Source organism: Pimephales promelas, chromosome 18, assembly GCF_988280905.1.
Source record: "Pimephales promelas chromosome 18, fPimPro1.hap1.1, whole genome shotgun sequence".
NCBI lineage: Eukaryota > Metazoa > Chordata > Actinopteri > Cypriniformes > Leuciscidae > Pimephales > Pimephales promelas.
This window is the reverse complement of record NC_142786.1, coordinates 17,247,827-17,267,108: the sequence shown is the minus strand read 5'-3', so window position 1 is coordinate 17,267,108 and position 19,282 is coordinate 17,247,827. Positions and strand designations below refer to the sequence as shown.

The 19,282-nt window shown below is 44.4% G+C and overlaps 1 protein-coding gene across 1 annotated transcript in view; it reads right to left on the bottom strand.

The window, feature by feature from the left end:
* Positions 1 to 7,916: 7,916 nt before the first annotated feature.
* LOC120464753 (prolyl endopeptidase) overlaps positions 7,917 to 19,282 on the bottom strand; it is a 54,863-nt gene continuing 43,497 nt past the window's right edge. Inside the window, exons 13-15 of the mRNA XM_039654274.2 lie at positions 17,941 to 18,072; positions 14,513 to 14,669; positions 7,917 to 10,772 (exon numbers count right to left, since the gene is read on the bottom strand). Coding sequence (XP_039510208.1) covers positions 10,478 to 10,772; positions 14,513 to 14,669; positions 17,941 to 18,072 — 584 coding nt within the window. The 3' untranslated portion in view covers positions 7,917 to 10,477. The remainder of the gene's footprint in view (positions 10,773 to 14,512; positions 14,670 to 17,940; positions 18,073 to 19,282) is intronic.

The following is a 19,282-nucleotide window of genomic DNA, read 5'->3' as shown; positions in this document are numbered from 1 at the left end:
TAGCCTCAGCGCTGAAAGAGTGAATTTCTCTCCTCTCTGTAAAAGAGCTGCACGCGGCACGTCTTTTTAAAGATGGTTCGCCCGTGCCCTTCTGGATGTGGTAGATTTCTATCGTCATCTGATGGTCACGAACGCTGCTTTGTTTGCTTGGGCATTCAGCATGCAGCAGCAGCGTTCGTGGATGACTCATGTTCCTTCTGTGGGACCATGACCATCTCCACACTGAGGTCGCGGCTCAATGATCTCACTAGAGTGAGAGCCCCGGTCCCCCCTACTCGATCGGCTTCCTTCACGAAAGGGGGCCCGTCGACCCGGGGACCGGGCGATCTAACGGTGACGGTGTGGGATAAAGCCCCGACGATTCCTCGGGCCACACCTCCCGCCTCAGTGCGTGAGCCAGCGGGCGCTAGTTCGACTCGGTCGGTTGTCTCTTCGGCGGCACCGGCTGCTTCGAGCAGCACCCCAGATGATGATGCGATGTCTATTACAGCATCACTAGGCGGGCTTGATTCCTCGGGAGAGGAAGATCCGGCTGCGTTGCCTCCTTCGGGAGTCCCAGCGTTGTCCGCGTCAGATCCCGAGATGACGGCCATGCTGTCTCGAGCCGCTGGGAGTATCGGGCTAGAATGGAAACCTCCATCCTGCCCCGACCTCTCACGGATGGATAATTGGTTTTTGGACAAGGCTGCCGCTGCAAAGCCACGGCCGACTCCAATTCCTTTTTTCCCCGAGCTGCATGCGGAGTTATCGCGCTCTTGGGGGGCTCCTTTGTCCACTCGAGAGCGCGATCTCTCCCCCGCCTTTCCCCCCCTCGACGGCGGGGCCGCCCGTGGGTACACTGGGATGCCTCCGGTGGAGCGCTCTGTTGCGATGCAACTGTGTCCTCAGAGCGCTTCCACCCGCGGTCATCCTAAGCACCCATCCAAAGCCTGTGGGTTCTCGTCTGCTATGGCGGCGCGATCCTACAGAGCGGCGGGACAGGCGGCCTCCGCTCTGCATGCTATGACCACTTTGCAGGTCTTCCAAGCGAAGTTGCTCAGAGACATGCACGAGGGCGGGACTGATCCGACGGCATTCAAAGAACTGCGGTCCGCCACTGACCTTGCTCTCCGGGCAACGAAAGTGGCTGCTCGCGCCGTTGGTCAGGTGATGGCCACTAGCGTGGTTCAGGAGCGTCATCTGTGGCTCAACCTGGCCGATACGCGGAGCGCTGAGCGGACTCGTCTGCTCGACGCTCCGCTATCCCAGGTTGGCCTTTTCGGCGGTGCGGTCGAGGACTTCGCCCAACAGTTCTCCACCGCCCAGAAGCAGACGGAGGCCATCAAACACATCCTGCCCCGACGACCAGCTGCTGCCTCCACCCAGTCGTCGGCACAGGTGCCTCCCCCTGCTCGCCGCCGAGGACGCCCCCCTGCGGCTCCCCTCCCTCCCGCCCGGCCCCAGCAGCAGCCTTCACCCGGGCCCCGGCGTCGAGGAGGCCGCAGGCCGGCGTCACAGCCCCCTCAGGCCGCTCGCCCCGCTAAACGCCAGGCCAAGCGAAGATCCTGACACGGGCGGCTCAGTGTCGATCTCGAGTCGACACGGGTGGGCAGCACCCTGAACTGGTTAATGAAAGACTTGACATCCTCACTGAGCTCACAGACTGGAGTGAGTGCCCCCGATGCCCCAGTGTGTCGGCCCACTCACTCCTCTCTGTCTCGGAGGGCGCGGAAGGGTGCGTGTGTCGTCCCCGGGCTACACCAATCCCTTCCCCCTCTCTCGCCAGACCCCCGGCAGAACGGACCCCCGTGGAACGCTCCGCTTTCCCTGGTCCCTTCTGTCGGGGAGCGGGCTTCGACGCATCCGAGCGGGGTAACTCCTGCACGCGTGCCAGTCGACCCGCCACGCTGCCCCTCCGGGGGGACGTCTGTGGTTCTCATGACCCCGTTGTCTCACTTCCTGGAAGCCTGGCTAGCGCTTCCCGGGGTATCCCGCTGGGTCATCAGAACGATCAGATTCGGCTACGTGATTCAGTTCGCACGGTCTCCTCCCCGCTTCAGGGGAGTTCGCTCCACGATAGTCGGTGGCAATGCCCCAGTCCTGAGAGCGGAGATTGCGACCCTGCTGGCGAAGGGTGCAATCGAGACGGTCCCTCCAGCCGAGGTGAGGTCCGGGTTTTACAGCCCCTACTTCATTGTCCCCAAGAAGACCGGTGGGTTACGACCGATCCTGGACCTGCGCATTTTGAACCGTTCTCTCCATCGACTACCGTTCAAAATGCTCACGGCCAAACGCATTTTCGAATGTGTTCGGTATCAGGATTGGTTTGCAGCGATCGACCTGAAGGACGCGTACTTCCATGTGTCCATCTTACCTCGACACAGACCGTTTCTTCGGTTTGCCTTCGAGGGCCAGGCATATCAGTACGCCGTTCTCCCATTCGGGTTAGCTCTGTCCCCTCGCGTCTTCACGAAGATCGTCGAGGCAGCCCTTGTTCCCCTTCGCGAACACGGGGTTCGCATCCTGAATTATCTCGACGACTGGCTGATACTAGCACACTCTCGAGCTCAGCTTTGCGAACACAGAGACTTGGTGCTCCGGCACCTAGCCCGTCTGGGCCTTCGGGTCAACCGAGAGAAGAGCAAACTTTGCCCCGTGCAGAGGATCTCTTTTCTCGGCGTGGAGATAGACTCGGTCGCCATGTCCGCGCAGCTCACGAACGAGCGCGCGCACTCACTGCTGACTTGTCTTCGTCAGTTCGAGGGCAAGAGTGCGGTTCCACTGAAACTTTTTCAGAGGCTCCTGGGGCATATGGCATCCGCGGCCGCGGCAACGCCGCTCGGTTTGCTTCATATGAGACCGCTTCAGCTGTGGCTTCGCGATCGAGTCCCGAGGTGGGCATGGCATCGCGGCTCGCTCCGAGTCCCAGTGACTCCGGCATGCCGGCGAACCTTCTTCCCGTGGTCGAACCTCAGCTTTTTACGGACGGGCGTCCCTATTCAGCGAGTTTCCAGGCATCTCATCGTCTCCACGGATGCATCTACCACGGGTTGGGGTGCCATGTGCAATGGGCATGCAGCCGCCGGCTCCTGGACGGGGGCCCAGCGTCTCATGCACATCAATTGCCTCGAGCTGCTGGCAGTACGGCTCGCCCTGCACCGCTTCAGAGCGTTGCTCAAGGGCCAGCATGTGCTTGTCCGCTCGGACAACACTACGGCTGTAGCGTACATCAACCACCAGGGGGGTCTACGCTCGCGCCGGTTGTCGCAGCTCGCCCGCCACCTCTTGATATGGAGTCAGAAGCACCTGAGGTCCCTTCGTGCAGTTCACATTCCTGGAGACCGGAACTGGGCAGCCGACGAGCTGTCTCGGGTCCGCCCTATCTCCGGCGAGTGGCGACTCCATCCCCAGTCGGTCCAGCTGATCTGGAAAGAGTTCGGGGAGGCACAGATAGATCTGTTCGCCTCCCGGGACTCAGCCCACTGCGCCCAGTTTTATTCTCTGACCTGGGGCACTCTCGGTTCGGATGCGCTGGCGCACAGCTGGCCACGGGGCCCACGCAAGTATGCGTTTCCCCCAGTGAGCCTCCTTGCACGGGTGTTGTGCAAGATCAAGGAGGACGAGGAGCAGGTCTTGCTGGTAGCCCCCTACTGGCCCACCAAGACGTGGTTCTCCGATCTCATGCTCCTCGCGACAGCACCTCCTTGGCCTATTCCTCTGAGACAAGACCTACTCTCTCAGAGACGGGGCACTCTGTGGCACCCTCGTCCCGATCTTTGGAGGCTGCACGTGTGGCTCCTGGATGGGACGAGGCAGGTTTGAGTTCGCTGCCACCTGCGGTGGCGGCAACCATCACTTCCGCAAGAGCGTCGTCCACGAGACACCTTTATGCGTTGAAGTGGAACCTCTTCGTCAATTGGTGCTCTTCTCGCGGAGAAGACCCCCGGAGATGTTCGATCAGTGTCGTGCTTTCCTTCCTGCAAGAAGGGTTGGAGCGCAGGCTGTCGCCCTCCACCCTTAAGGTTTACGTCGCGGCCATTGCCGCTTCTCATGAAGCAGTGGAGGGTAAGTCCTTAGGGAAGCACGACCTGGTCATCAGGTTCCTGAGGGGAGCGAGGAGGCTGCATCCGCCTCGTCCTCCCCTCGTACCCTCTTGGGACCTCTCGGTAGTTTTAAGTGCTCTGCAGAGGCATCCCTTTGAGCCTTTGCAATCGGTAGAGTTAAAGTTTCTGTCCATGAAGACAGCACTCCTGGTTGCATTGGCCTCCATCAAGAGGGTGGGGGACCTGCACGCATTCTCCGTTGACGAAGCGTGCCTGGAGTTCGGGCCGGCTTACTCTCACGTGATCCTGAGACCCCGGCCTGGATATGTGCCCAAGGTTCCCACCACTCCCTTCCGGGACCAGGTGGTGAACCTGCAAGCGCTGCCCCCGGAGGAGGCAGACCCAGCCTTGGCACTGCTCTGTCCGGTACGTGCTCTCCGCACCTATGTCGACAGAACGCAGTGTTTCAGGACCTCAGACCAGCTCTTTGTCTGTCATGGAGGGAGCCAGAAGGGAAGGGCTCTCTCAAAGCAACGGCTGTCCCACTGGATAGTGGATGCCATTGCTTTGTCTTACCAGCAGCAAGGCCTTCCGTGCCCCCTTGGTGTGACGGCCCATTCCACTCAGAGTGTAGCCTCCTCTTGGGCTTTAGCGCACGGCGCCTCGCTAACAGACATCTGCAGAGCTGCAGGCTGGGCGACACCCAACACCTTCGCCAGATTCTATAATCTGCGAATTGAGCCGGTATCCTCTCACGTACTCGTTTCGGCCAGTTCTGGATCCGCTCAGGTGTCTTCGCTTGCTCGCCACTCCACTCCCCGGACTGGATAAGTGCGATATTTCCTCAGTTCTTCCATTGAAGTCTCGAGTCCTCCAGCACCGACGATGCGGGCACCACTGCGTTGCTCTGGATGCTAGCTAGGTGCCTCCATGCGCACGGTTCCCCATGGTAACCGTCTCATGTGTATTATCCACTGTAAGCCTCTCTGAGCATGTGTCTTCCCTTGGCAAGCCATCTGCCACCCCTGGAGTTTAAATCAGTAGCCACCTGCGGTTGGTACTCCAGTGTTCCATATGCGTTCCTATGTGGCCATATGTGTATTCATAAGTCCTCCCTTCGGTAGGCAGCTGGTAGCATGTCCCCTTCGGGATATGTTTCCCAGTGTACCTTGGTAATCCTGTGTCAAAGTCGGATCCCCCAAAAAAAAAAAAAAAAAAAGAGGTAAGGCTCGGGGGTTCAGTCTTTCGCAGGGCACTGGAAGACAGCTTGAAGATGGCGTGATGGCACAGACCCCCAATCTCCGTCACTTCTGACGTAACTCGAAGTGACTACGAAAGGGAACGTCTCGGTTACGTATGTAACCCTCGTTCCCTGAGTAGGGAACGGAGACGTTACGTCTCCCTGCCACTTCTGCTGTATCGCTGGGTAGAGGCCGAGTTCAGTCTTGGCTCCTCAGCGAAGACATACTGCGGTTGCGTTCACTTCCTCCTTTTATACTCACGGAGTAGGGCGGAGTACGCTATGCAAATTTCCGCAGCCCCAAGGCATTGCATGCCATTGGCTCGTGTTTAAATACTCGAAGAGGATTGGCTTTCTATGCGAAATCCCCCAATCTCCGTCACTTCTGACGTAACGTCTCCGTTCCCTACTCAGGGAACGAGGGTTACATACGTAACCGAGACGTTTTCATGCTTTACCACAGCTTAAGTGAAATAAATGCAACATTTGCCAAATAAACAGATATTTCAGACACATTTTCATTCAAAAGGTTACTGCTTCATACAGCATCTGTTTGAACAAGAATAAAGTTCAAAATAAGCCAATTCAATGACGTGGAGTCAACGTTTTTTTAATCAGTTTTATTTTGATAATATGATAAACATGATACAATATAATATAACATCGCGATATACATGAAAAGACTATTTACTGTTATAAAAAAAACTGATTTGTGAGCCTTAGTGGAACTAAATGTATGAGAATAAACACGAAACGCACGTGATCGTTGTCATGCGTTGAATCCGGCGAATCGTGGAACAGCTGTGACATCATCAGAGCTCGTGCAGCCGCTCTTGAGAAGCTGCGCTGGCTGAGTCCTCCGGCTACTCTCGTATTGCTCTCGCGGTACTTTGATGGCATATGTCACAGTCACGTGGAGTCAGCGCTGCATCAAGTCGGACAAAATTTCTAACCGGCGTGCACTGCTTCAAGTCAGCTACCGATCGGTCTGCGCAGAGCTGCATGAAGTCGAACAAGCCTTTTAGCTTTATGAATATGGAATTTACCTACATCACTGTTGTTTAAACCAATGAGCATTAAGCTGTGTCGTCAGCAAGTCGTTTCCCATCATGCTTTTGATCTGAATTTTTTGATCACTATTTCTTTTCTTCCTTGTAGGCCAGAACGAGACTTCCTTAGATTTCCACGACGCATGCGCGAGAATTGCGATCTGCTTACACCAGCTTACACTACTTCAGATCGCAATTCTCGCACATGCGTCGTGGAAATCTAAGGAAGTCTCGTTCTGGCCTACAAGGAAGAAAAGAAATAGTCGAATAAACTCGTTATTTTTGTTTGTTTTTTCGCACAAAAAGTATTCGCGTCGCTTGATAAACATATAGTTGAGCCACGGTAGTCACTTGGGATATTTTAAAAACATTTTCTTCATTGACTTTCTGGGCCTTCAAGAGGCAGTCCCTTAGGAGCCAATGTGGTAGTTATACAGCTCTCAAATTTAATCAAAAATATCTTCATTTGTGTTCCGAAGACGAACGAAGGTCTTACGGGGTTGGTACAGCATGGGGGTGAGTATTTAATGACTTAATTTTCATTTTTGGGTGAACTAACCCTTTAAGAGCTCTTAAGACCGACCCTTCCGCCTTGCGCTCGCGAGAGTTTTTTGACATACGTCGGCATGACATAGCCTAGAGCCAGGCGGACCGTTCTCGGACACATTTCTAACCGGCATGCATCTCGCGCTGATCACCGGTGATCGATTGCGCAGATTTTGCTCATCTCAAACGAGCCTATTGTTTTGCTCATCGAATCATGCTCATTGAGTGCACTCAATAGAAAGTGCTTGTTTATTAATGAGTGGTAAAGAAGAAAATCAAAGATTAATGAAGCAATTCGACGGAGCTACAAACACAAACCACACGCGCATGCGCACACACCCAAACCTGTGTAAGTGTAACCTTCCAGATCACACTTCCAGGTTATACTTCCAGATTACACTTCCACACACTATTCACATACTGTAGGTCACACACTCTTCACGTAGATCACACACTCTTCAAGTAGCTCACACACTATTCACGTAGGTCACACACTGTTCAAGTAGGTCACACACTATTCACGTCACACACTCTTCACGTCTCTCCAGTGTGATACAGAAGCAGAGAACAGTGTGTGATCATGTTGTGCAACAGCCTATAATTACACATACGATCACATTTGAAATTTGTTTGTAATTGTAATGTCAATTTGTAATAGATAATAATCAGTATTTTCTGCATTACTCTGTGTTCTTCATCCAGAACTGATCTCAGGTCAGCTTTAACTTTCTCTGTCAGCTTTACAGAGATCTGAACTCACTTCAGTGAGATATTTTTTGTAATCTTTTCTAATTGATCATTCTCAAGTTCATTAAATGATTCCCCACTGAGTTCACAGATTCTGTTTAACCGCAGGTTTATGGAAGAGTTTTGCAAAAAACTGCTTAAACCAAACTATACTAGTTTAAGCAGGTTTTAAGCTGGTCCTCCAGCCTGGCCAGGGGACAGCAGAACTGGTCAGGTCCGGACGGCGGGTTCGCAGTCCTTTACTGCCCTCTAGTGTTTGCTTGAGGGATTGCAAGACACTGGACGGCTGTGATTCAAGGATACGCCTACATCGATTGATCAAATAAATTGTTTATTGTTACAAAAAAACATACTTTAATGGACATTGATATTCTGGGGAAAAAAACAATCAATTCAGTGTCTTCCATATTTTGGACCTTCATTAACTCACTACACAGAAAATGTGCTATATTCACTTCAATACACATTTATTTGTATTGCGCTTTTCACAATATCGTTTCAAAGCAGTAAAGCAGCTTTACAGAAAATGCATGTCTACTGTAATCAGAGGTGTGTCAAAGTTTTAGGGATGTCAGAAATGTACAAATACAAATCACACAGTTAGCTAATTATGTATTACAGTTTTTTTCGATTGTTTACACACATTTTCTGGTACTTGAGACACAACGACCACAACATGCAACTCATTCACCAACCCCCTGAACCAATTCTGCTGAACTACAAGCACAATTCCTGCTTTACACTCAAATTGCAGATCTAAAACACACGTTTTTCAAAACACTACACACAATTCTCTGCATTTGGCACAATTTTCATGCAGAAAATCTCTTGTTTTCATGAGGAACACACTGCCATTCAAATATTCACACTGACTCGTCACATGGGCAAACACCCGTCACGAAGTTTTACAATTAGTGATCAGAGCTTTAGCATAAAATACCAAAGCCAAAGAGAAGATGCAGCATAGATATTTTTTTTCTTTTTTTTACTGTAACAGCATAAAAAATTCTGTAGTTTTGTATGTAGACCACTGTATGTGCAACTTTGTGTTGGTTGGGGTGTACAAAATGTGCGATCTATCTCCCATTGATTTTGTGGGAAAAATAAAATATATTTGTTACCGTGTATTTGTGTGTTCTGGGTATAAAAAACAATATTCTCAAATATTTTACAACACACTTATGTATGTAATGTCTGTAGTAAGTGTAACACTGAACAAAAAAAAAAGGCCTAAGTCATTATGATGAATGGAGAAGGAGTGTTTTCCATTGATCATAGTGTTTTACATTGAGCACATCAGTGTTCAACTGGTTCTTTTAAATGTCTATTCATTTGATGGTTTGTGTGTGTCATTTGAAAACAAAATACAATTTTGAGAAGAAATAACATTGTTTTGAATGTAAAGTTTCATTTTGCAGGAGAATTGAGGGGTTTTGCAAATTGTGTGAGTGTTTTTAGATTTGTGTGTAGAGTTCTGAAAATATGAGGCATTCTTTCAGAAAATGTGTGTAAACAATCGAGAAAAACTGTAATTTAAACAAGCTATCAATTTAAGGCAGAAATGATGAGCTCAATAAAGTAATGAATGTATGTTTGTTAACAAATGATTATGATATAGAGAAGTGTGTATCGGTGCGTGTTGATTCGGAGTTTGCGTCATGAAGTCTTCATAAGAAACATAAAGCGTTCTGGCATGGATCATATAATGGATTTTGTTGTAATGAATTATTCAGCTCATATGCATTCTTTATCACAAGAAAAAACAAACAAAAACAAAAAAACACGTTAAACATGAAAGTATTATGGCGTCATTTGGCATTAGAATTCTTTCAAATTGAGTCAAGAACCTTTTTTCTCACATGCCTTTTCCTCTCCGTCTCTCTCTCTCCAGACGCCACGAGACGAGTGTCACACACACAGTCAAATCTTACTCTTCTGCTCACCAAAGCTGCTTTTATTTGATTAAAATACAAAAAAGAAATGGTGTAAATCATCTGTTTTCTATGTGAATATATATAGTAAAGTGTAATTTATTCCTGTGATCAAAGCTGAATTTATCATCATTACTCCAGTCTTCAGTGTCACATGATCCTTCACAAATCACTCTAATACGAGGATCTGATGATCAAATCATTCATTATTAATATCAATGTAGAAAACTGTACATTTTTGTGTGTGTACAACATCCTTTAATGAATAGAAAGTTGAAAAGAACAGCATTTATTTTTCTTCTCCCCCCCCCATTCCAAGAGCTTCTATTTCAGATAAATCCTGTTATTTTCAACTTTCTATTCATCAAGGAATCCTGACATAAACATGTAAATAATAATGATACTAATTGATCATCAGATCCTCATATTAGAGTGATTTGTGAAGGATCATGTGACACTGAAGACTGGAGTAATGATGATAAATTTAGCTTTGATCACAGGAATAAATTACACTTTACTATATATTCACATAGAAAACAGATGCTTTACACTGGAGTAATATTTCACTATTTTACTGTATTTATGATCAAATAAATGTAGCTTTGGTGAGCAGAAGAGACTCTTTACATGATAAGCTTGTGGCTGGTCAGCCCGTTCTCATCCCAAAGTGTCATACACGACCCTTTTGTCAAAGCAAAGACATCCAACGCACATGGCACCCTTTAGCGTCAATATGAGACGCAGTATGAATGGTCCAGAAGGCGCCTCCTAGTGGTCTGACCCTAACCCTACCCCAGACCTAAACCTACCCATAACTGAAGCGTGTTATATTGACACTAAAGGTTTCATGTGCGTTGGATCTCTGTGCTTTGGCAAAAGGGTCGTATATGACGCCTTGGGATGAGAATGCGTTGGGCTGGTCATGTAACTGTTGCTGGTGTCTCACTCTCTCCAGCTGAGGCCCAGCGTGTGTGCGATGAAGGAGAAGACGTGCGTGTCCTCCAGGATGGCTTTAGCGGTGGGCTTGCCGGACCCATGTCCGCTCCGCGTGTCGACTCGCACCATCAGCGGCCGCGTCTGAGCCGGGCTTCGGCCCACACCGTGCTGCAGAGCGGCTGCGTACTTCAGTGTGTGTAGAGGAACCACGCGGTCATCGTGATCCGCCGTCAGCAACAGCATTGCGGGGTACGGGGGCCCGGCTCCAGGGGCCTCAGGGAGGTTGTGCAGAGGAGAGTACCTGTGCGGGACACACACACACTTGTGTTTACTGTTGCTTACACTTTAAGGTTCATTAGTTAAATATGGATGTACATCGAGCCGGTTGGTATCTCAGAATAATCCCAACTGGGTGATCAGGATCAGGTCTCCATCAGCCTGAACACACACACACACACACCTGAAGGTGTTTATTCTGAGATAACAGCCAGCTGGATGTAGATTATCTGCTTATTACACAGATACTAAAGTAAATAATTAGACACGAAATATTGATCTGAGTTGAAATATTTTATTATCTCTTTAAACGCAAAGCTTGCGCGGAGAGACCCGTTTCAGCGGCGATATCAAACTAACATTTAAGAGATACGGTCATAACACTTATTACACAGCATTTCAACACATTAATAATTATGGAGATATGAGATATTGATTTCAGATTAAACTGTTTTACAATCGTACATGTTTGTAATTTTTCATAATTCAACAGTGAACAAAACAATAGACACACACTGGGCCTCAGCTGGAGTAAGTGAAACACCAGCAACAGTTACATGACCAGCCCAACGCATTCTCATCCCACGGCGTCATATACGACCCTTTTCCTAAAGCATAGAGATCCAACGCACATGAAACCTTTAGCGTCAATATAACACGCTTCGGTTATGGGTAGGTTTAGGTCTGGGGTAGGGTTAGGGTCAGACCACTAGGAGGCGCCTTTCTGGACCATTCATACTGCGTCTCATATTGACGCTAAAGGGTGCCATGTACGTTGGATGTCTTTGCTTTGGCAAAAGGGTCGTATATGACGCCTTGGGATGAGAACGGGCTGACCAGCCACAAGCTTATCATATAAAGAGTCTCTTCAGCTTATCAAAGCTACATTTATTCGATTTATTTGTGTGAAACGAGAGAGTCTGTGATACTGGATGGCATAATTAAATAACTGTACACAAAATATTGAGTAACTGAGTTTAAATATTTCATTAGCTCGACAAACGCAAAACTTCCATGCGGAAAAGCCATTCCTAGCGAGTGTGTAGCGCTGATGTCTTCAGTGACCCAGATGAGTGTGTTTCTGCTGTTATTATTGGGGAATGATACACCGCTGGATGTGCGATTGACCAATCAGAATCAAGCGTTCCACAGTGCCGTATAATAACATTAGTTAGCATGAAGTAAGAATTAACAATATTTTCCAGCATTTATAAATTAGTTTATTTTAATTTCAACATTTACTAACGTTATTAAAATTAAAAGTTGTGTTTGTTAGTTAAAGAAGCACTGTGAATTAACATGAACAAACAACTGAACAGCTGGAGTATTATTAACTAACATTAACAAAGATTAATAAATACTGTATCAAATGTATTGCTCATTGTTAGTTCATACATTAATTAATTAACCTTATTGTAAAATGTTAGTTTTATTTTACAACTACTTCTTGGTTATGCAGAGAAACATCAAACTTATGTTTAGTATCCTGTTTAGCTGCTGTGAAACATTTGTACTGTTAAAGCGCCGTATAGATGGAGACTTGACTATTATTTCTTTATCTTACAACTACTTGTTGGTGTTGAAGAAATGTTATTTTTAAGATCTGTGTCCATCATATGTGAGAGTGCCCATCATCACCACCAGAGGGCGCTTCACTCCAGACTACTGTCATTCCCTAATGAAACTATATTTCCCAGAAGTCTCTGCCTGGACTCGTCATCCCTCATTGCCTTGTTTTATCGCCCTATATGGGCTATATTCCGCATTTGACGCAAGGATGCTCGTCCATTTCCAGTTGTGGAGATTAAAGGCAGAGGATTATGGATTATTAAAGGGATTATGGCAGAGTCTTCAAAATTTACTGTCCTCCCGTCTTTGAAACGAAACTTACATACGTTTAGATGTGATTTTATAAATAGTTATGTTTATTTAATATAATTTTAAAAAGAAGCATAAACACAACGAGGGGTGTCTGTTTTATCTGTTTTTGTGAATAACGTTTCTTTAGTATGACCATGGAGTATATCAATTCTCGGTATTGCATTGGACTCTACGATCGGCGGAAGTTATCGAGCATCCTTACACCGGAAATACCGCCGTGCATAGAGCCCATAGCCTGGTTTTCACATTCGTTCCTACGAAGTCCTACGAAGTGTTACACACTCTTGCACGTTTCCCTGTTCCTGGTGTGTGTCCGGGTTTCCCCATACCCGTCTCACTCTCTGGATTTGTTAGTCATTGTTTGGACTGATTTCCCTGTGTTTTCGCCACTGCCTGTTATCCGGTTTAACTGGATTTTCCCTTTAAAAACTGCATTTGGATTCTCAACCTTTGTGTCTTGGAGCAGTTCCTGACAATATGACTGTGAAAGAGCAAACATTGTTATTCTAATATGGAATTGTATTGGAATGGTAAAAAATGTTGGTACAGTACGTGACAGGAGGGCCTTCTTATATGTTAGGGTTAAGTTAAAGGATTAGTTCACTTTTGAAAAAACATTTGCTGATAATTTACTCACCCCCATGTCAGTCATCCAAGATGTCCATGTTTTTCTTTCCTCAGTCGAAAAGAAATTTAGGTTTTTGATGAAAACATTCCAGGATTTTTCTCCATATAATGGACTTCAATGGGAACCGGATGGTTCAAGGTCCAAACGACAGTTAATAACAGTTTCAGATGCAGCTTCAAATGTCTTTAAACGATATCAGACGATGAATAAGGGTCTTATCATGCGAAACGATCGGTTATTTCAAAGCTTATTCCAAAAATGTAACTTTTCTAAGGACAAATGCCTTGCTCTATTCTGTGAGGCGCGTTTGTAACGTCACGTAATACGTATTTACGTTCAAAAGGTCACGGGCGACGTAGCCGGAAGTACAGAATCAAAATCGTCCGACATCGTTGTTTTACCTTTTAATTCCTTTTTTGTAAACGGCGTTTGAGTTAGTTTTCACGTTCAACCTATGCGTTTAACTTGTAAACACTCTGACTCTGTACTTCTGGCTACGTCGCCCGTGACCTTTTGAACGTAATTACGTACTACATAACGTTACAAATGCGCCTCACAGAATGGAGAAAGGCTAGCATTTGTCCTTAGAAAAGTTACATTTTTGGAATAAGCTTTGAAATAACCGATCGTTTCGCATGATAAGACCCTTATTCATCATCTGGTGTCGTTTAAAGACATTTGAAGCTGCATCTGAAACAGTTATTAACTGTCTTTTGGACCTGAACCATCCGGTTCCCATTGAAGTCCATTATATGGAGAAAAATCCTGGAATGTTTTCATCAAAAACCTAAATTTCTTTTCGACTGAGGAAAGAAAGACATGGACATCTTGGATGACATGGGGGTGAGTAAATTATAAAAGTTTTTTCAAAAGTGAACTAATCCTTTAACTTATACAGTTATAGGTTTATGTATAGCATATTCTGCATAGGTTTATGTATACAGTATAGGTTTGTATAGCATATATACAGTATAGGTTTATATATGAAGAGTTCAGATGCAAAAGCCTCTAAGTGCCATTTGAAATTTTCTTCTAGAATGATCATTTTTATCAAGCTTGTATAAGTTCAGTGATTTCACTTAAATGGCAATGATAATTACCTATTAATTGTTATTTAAGTGAAATTACTGAACTTAAATATACAAGTTTGATAAAAAATCATCATTAAAGAAGAAAATTTCAAATGGCTTTTAGCGGCTTTTGCATCTGAACTCTTCATATACAGTTCTAGGTTTGTGAGGAGACAGAAGCTGTACTTGATGAGCCACTGAAACTGCTCCGGATCGTCCGCACAGCCATAGTCGGTGGTCCAGGCGTGACCGATGGTAAATCTGTGAAACTTGAGCATGTCCATGACCCCGACCTCAGCGACGGCACAACCGAAGAGATCGGGCCGCTGGTTCACACACGCGCCTGAACAAAAACACACAGGAAAACAAGTCAAGTCACCTCCGTTTATATAGCGCGCCTCAGAAACACGAATCTGTGAAACTCGGCGTGCACATGAGGATTACGTGTTTAGTCTATAGATATGCGTGTTTGAATATGTCTTTACAAATTGATCTCCACGAATTACTTGTCTGGCCTTATAAAAACACAGATCACTCACTCTTCTCCACTGTATGAAATGGCCAGACACACTCCGTGTTTACCAGACACACTGACTCACATACCTGCGCCTTAAATGACTGGGCTTCACATGTGTGGATTACTCAGATAGAACTTCCCGATTTGACAGACCTCACATTTTTAAAGGCCATGAATCTACACTGTGACTAAACATCTGGATCGGCGCACACACACACACACACACACACACACACACACTTACTCACTCTCTCTCTCTCTACAGTGAATATGACAGAGATTGAAACAGTATTTGTCCTGCTAAATCTGCTGTGTAATGAGAGTGAAGAGTGAGCAGCTCTAAGTGTCAATGTCATGTTTACTCAACAGAAGAGCTCGCTGTGAGTAAAGACACACAACACACACACACACACCATTAGATCCTCATAGCTGCACAGCCATACGTTTCCATTACAGGCTGACTCTGATTTAACCATGTGCAAAGAAGACGAGTGTGTGAGTGTGTGAGCTGTCGAGTGATCACTTTTTCATTCGCTGGAGATTATTGTGTCCAACTTTCTCACTCACCAGCCGTTTTGGTTAATAAATCTTACCAGCCATTCAGAACTTCTACTAGCCAAAAATAAGAAAGAAAAAAAGAGAGAAATAAACTAGATTAACTAAGTCACATGCTGCGTCCCAATTCGCATACTATCCGTCCTAAATAGTATTCGAAAATAGAATTAGTACGTCCCAAATCGTAGTATGTTGAAATTAGTGTTTCAAAGATACCCGGATGGTCTACTTTTTCCGGTCAGAATCCGAAGTGTAGATCGATGCACACTCTAACAGCTGATATTGCCCACAAACCATTGCGCGTTGGACGAGGATTCGGTTAGAACTACAAACACGAGTAAAAAGTGTTAAAAAAATACAGACCCGTAGTCGATACGGAGGACGCGCGAGTCCCCGCGGTTGTGTAGAGAGGTTTAGATAAAGAGCTTTGACTGATTAATTATCAGTATATAACCTGACGAAAATGAATTTATTCAATGCTGTCCACATTATATTGCATTTGCAGCAACATTGTGAACTTTTGTAAAGACACGTTTAGCGATTATGTTTTAAATGCATCATCATATTCAAATTGCAAACATGAGGAGAGACCCACAACTGACAGATGAACGTGCTCTCCGAAACGGAAGGAAATAAAATTAGATAGAATGGAGGATTTTAACTGTGACAAGATGATTGACAGGGCAGTTTACGGTGACAGGATGCACGCAGCACGCGACAGAGCTGTCCGTTAAAGATGACATGATAGTACGTCCCAAAGGTTGCCTACTTTTTGCTACACACTCAAAAGTATGTACTTTTTCCTCACAAAAAGAGTACATACTTTTAGGGCGTACTATAGGTAAGCGAATTGGGACGCAGCAACAGTTTATTTAAATACACTCATCTAAAGGATTATTAGGAACACCTGTTCAATTTCTCATTAATGCAATAATCTAATCAACCAATCACATGGTAGTTGCTTCAATGCATTTAAAGAGCCCCTATCATAGCATTTGAAATGTTCCTATTTTTGTTTTAGGAGTTCCCCAAAACAGTTTAACATGCATGCAAGGATAAAAAACACTTTATTTGTCTTATAATATGCATTTATTTTTAACTGATTTGCTCACCGACTCCCAAATGATTCGTACAACAACTCAAACAACGATAAAGCACTTCAGTACAACAAGACGCTCTATTCTTTATGACAAGTCCAATAATAGCGACAAACATTTCACATATTTAAAAAAAAAAAATTGACATTGGAGGCCTAGAAGCAGCGCTGAGCGTAAATTACACACACACACGCGCACACACATACTTATTGCGCCTTCCCTCCTCGTGCCCGACGCTACAAAACCGTTCAAAACCCATAAAAGCAACAATTATTAATAATACTTACAGGTTCCCAGACAGCAAACTGACATTGAATCAACGTGGAAACGACGTCTCTCATGACATTGAAACAACGTTGATTTTGCTCATCGAATTAACGTTGAACCAACGTCAGACGCGGCATTCTTCAAAGCTAAATGAAAATCGAAAATTGGTTTGCTTTCATAACGTTGAAACAACGCGTTGATTTCAAGTTGATTTTCCGTTAGTTTTGAAAGAATGACGCGTCTTACGTTGGTTCAACGTTAATTCGATAAGCAAAACAATGTCAGATCAACGTTGTTTCGATGTCATGTTTCTACGTTGATCTACGTTGAATGTCAGTTTGCTATCTGGGTTGTGATTCATAGGAGGAAGCTGATCCATATACACTGGGTAAGTAAGTTACTGAGCCCTCCTTCAGGAACAACCACTTGTGAATCCACATTTGAATTCATTTATGAATTCAATTTATGAATTCGGAAGTTTTACCTTTCACTAAACATATTTAGATATATCGAAATCGTCTTCCATTGCGATTTAAATATGTTTAGTGAAAGGTAAAACTACGAAATCTCAGTGTAAACAATGCGTGACGTAGACTCGCGAGAGATCACTTCCGGCGTAACGTCTGGAGACGGTTCAGTTCGGTTCAGTTGTATATCTGATTCAGAACAGCTCGACGGTTGTTAACAAGAGGTAAAAACTATATAAACACTGTTCGTTTTTCTCACACAAACCACTCGTTTCGTGTCTTAGGCCATCAATGTGTACTTAGTACTTACATTTACGAGTCATTAAATCATATTTAATTTTGACTTCTCTGTGCATGCTCTTTGAGGTGGACCCCCTAAAACTGCATTATATGTCTGACACACAACACCGGTTTGACCGATAAATGTCAAAATTGAAAATACTGTGGAAACAAAGACACCTGCATCTTGGATGCCCTTGAGGTAAGCTAAAACATATCAAAAATTAATTTCAAAGTGAACTATCCCTTTTATGTATCATGCCTCATGAGATTTTGTGCTAAATCTGCAGATTTGTAAAGTGAGTAAACATTATAAGTAACGCCAAACTGGCTCGTGATTCGACCATTTGCTGATTTGTATCTGCATTTAGCGTGTTTATTTGTAACCCTGTGTGTGTAAACTGTTTCCATAGAGCGCTTCCACACACTCACCCACGAGAAGACCGCCATTGGAGGCTCCGTTGATGGCGATGCGGTCGGCTCGGGTGAAGCCCTCTCGGATCAGGTACTCGGCTGCACACTGAAAGTCGTCGAAACAGTTCTGCTTGTTCCCAAGAGTGCCCGCTGAAATCAGAAGCCTTTCTTTAAAGCCGTCTGGAGTTAAAGCTGAACAGGGGAGCGGGGTACACTGGGCCACTTCTACTAAAGCTCTTCTCATGAGGTCATATTAGATAAGAATAACTTTACAGTATTTAAAATGTCCCATATAAACTGTGAGTTGAAGTGTGTAAATATAATTTCTCAAAAAAAAAAATTAAAAAATATGGAAATATGTGGACATAAATACATTTTTATTATATTCAAAATATTTCATGTTTAAATACAAAATCAAAAATACACACTGCAAAAATTATGTTCTTCCTCAGTGTTTCTGTCTTGTTTTCCAGTAAAAACATCTAAACATTCTTAAATCAAGATACATTGGAGAAGAAACTACATGACTGAAGATATTAACTAACTACAAACTAGATGATTATTCTGACTCCACTGACAGATATTTATTCTTGTTTTAAGCACAACTTTTTTCTTTAAATATGGCAATATAGGTTGTAATTAGATTATATCTTGATAACAAGACAAATATACTGAGGAGGAAAATAAGTTTGATTGTAGTGGATTTGAAAAATATACAAACAAAAATAATTACAGTCAATAAAATCTTGATGTACATAAAAAGTAATAAGTCTTTAATATTACCACATTTAAATGTTTTAGTTAAAAGATGAATATGTTTTTTTTATTAAATAAATGGTCATTTGAAAACAATCGAGTGTCTAAACTTTTAAGATGCTATAATTATTGTATGTTAAGATGCAGTTCACTACTTCTATTCTTTTTTAAAATAATTAGTTGTTATTGTAATGTTAAAAACATCGAGCATGAATAGTTCATAGTTCTGACATTTTGGTTTCAACAGTCATTTTGTATCTCAGTCCTCTAGAGGAACAGATTGTCCGATAAGTGACTCAAAAAAAACACTCCACAAACTCTCAAAGCTGGTATTAAGTTTCACTTTCATGCAGTCGTCAGAAACCGGAGAGTTTCACATCTCTGAGCAACTCAAGAACCTAGTGTTGAACTAATTACAGCTGTAATTTCACTTTTATTTGTTAATTAATTATTTATATATGATTTATTATTCGTTCATATTCATAAAAAAAATTTATGTATTTAATTTATTATTTATATATGTTTATTTGTATTTATTTATTTAATAATGTTTATTTTTAATTTATAAATATATTTATTTTTTATTATTACATGTTTACTAGAT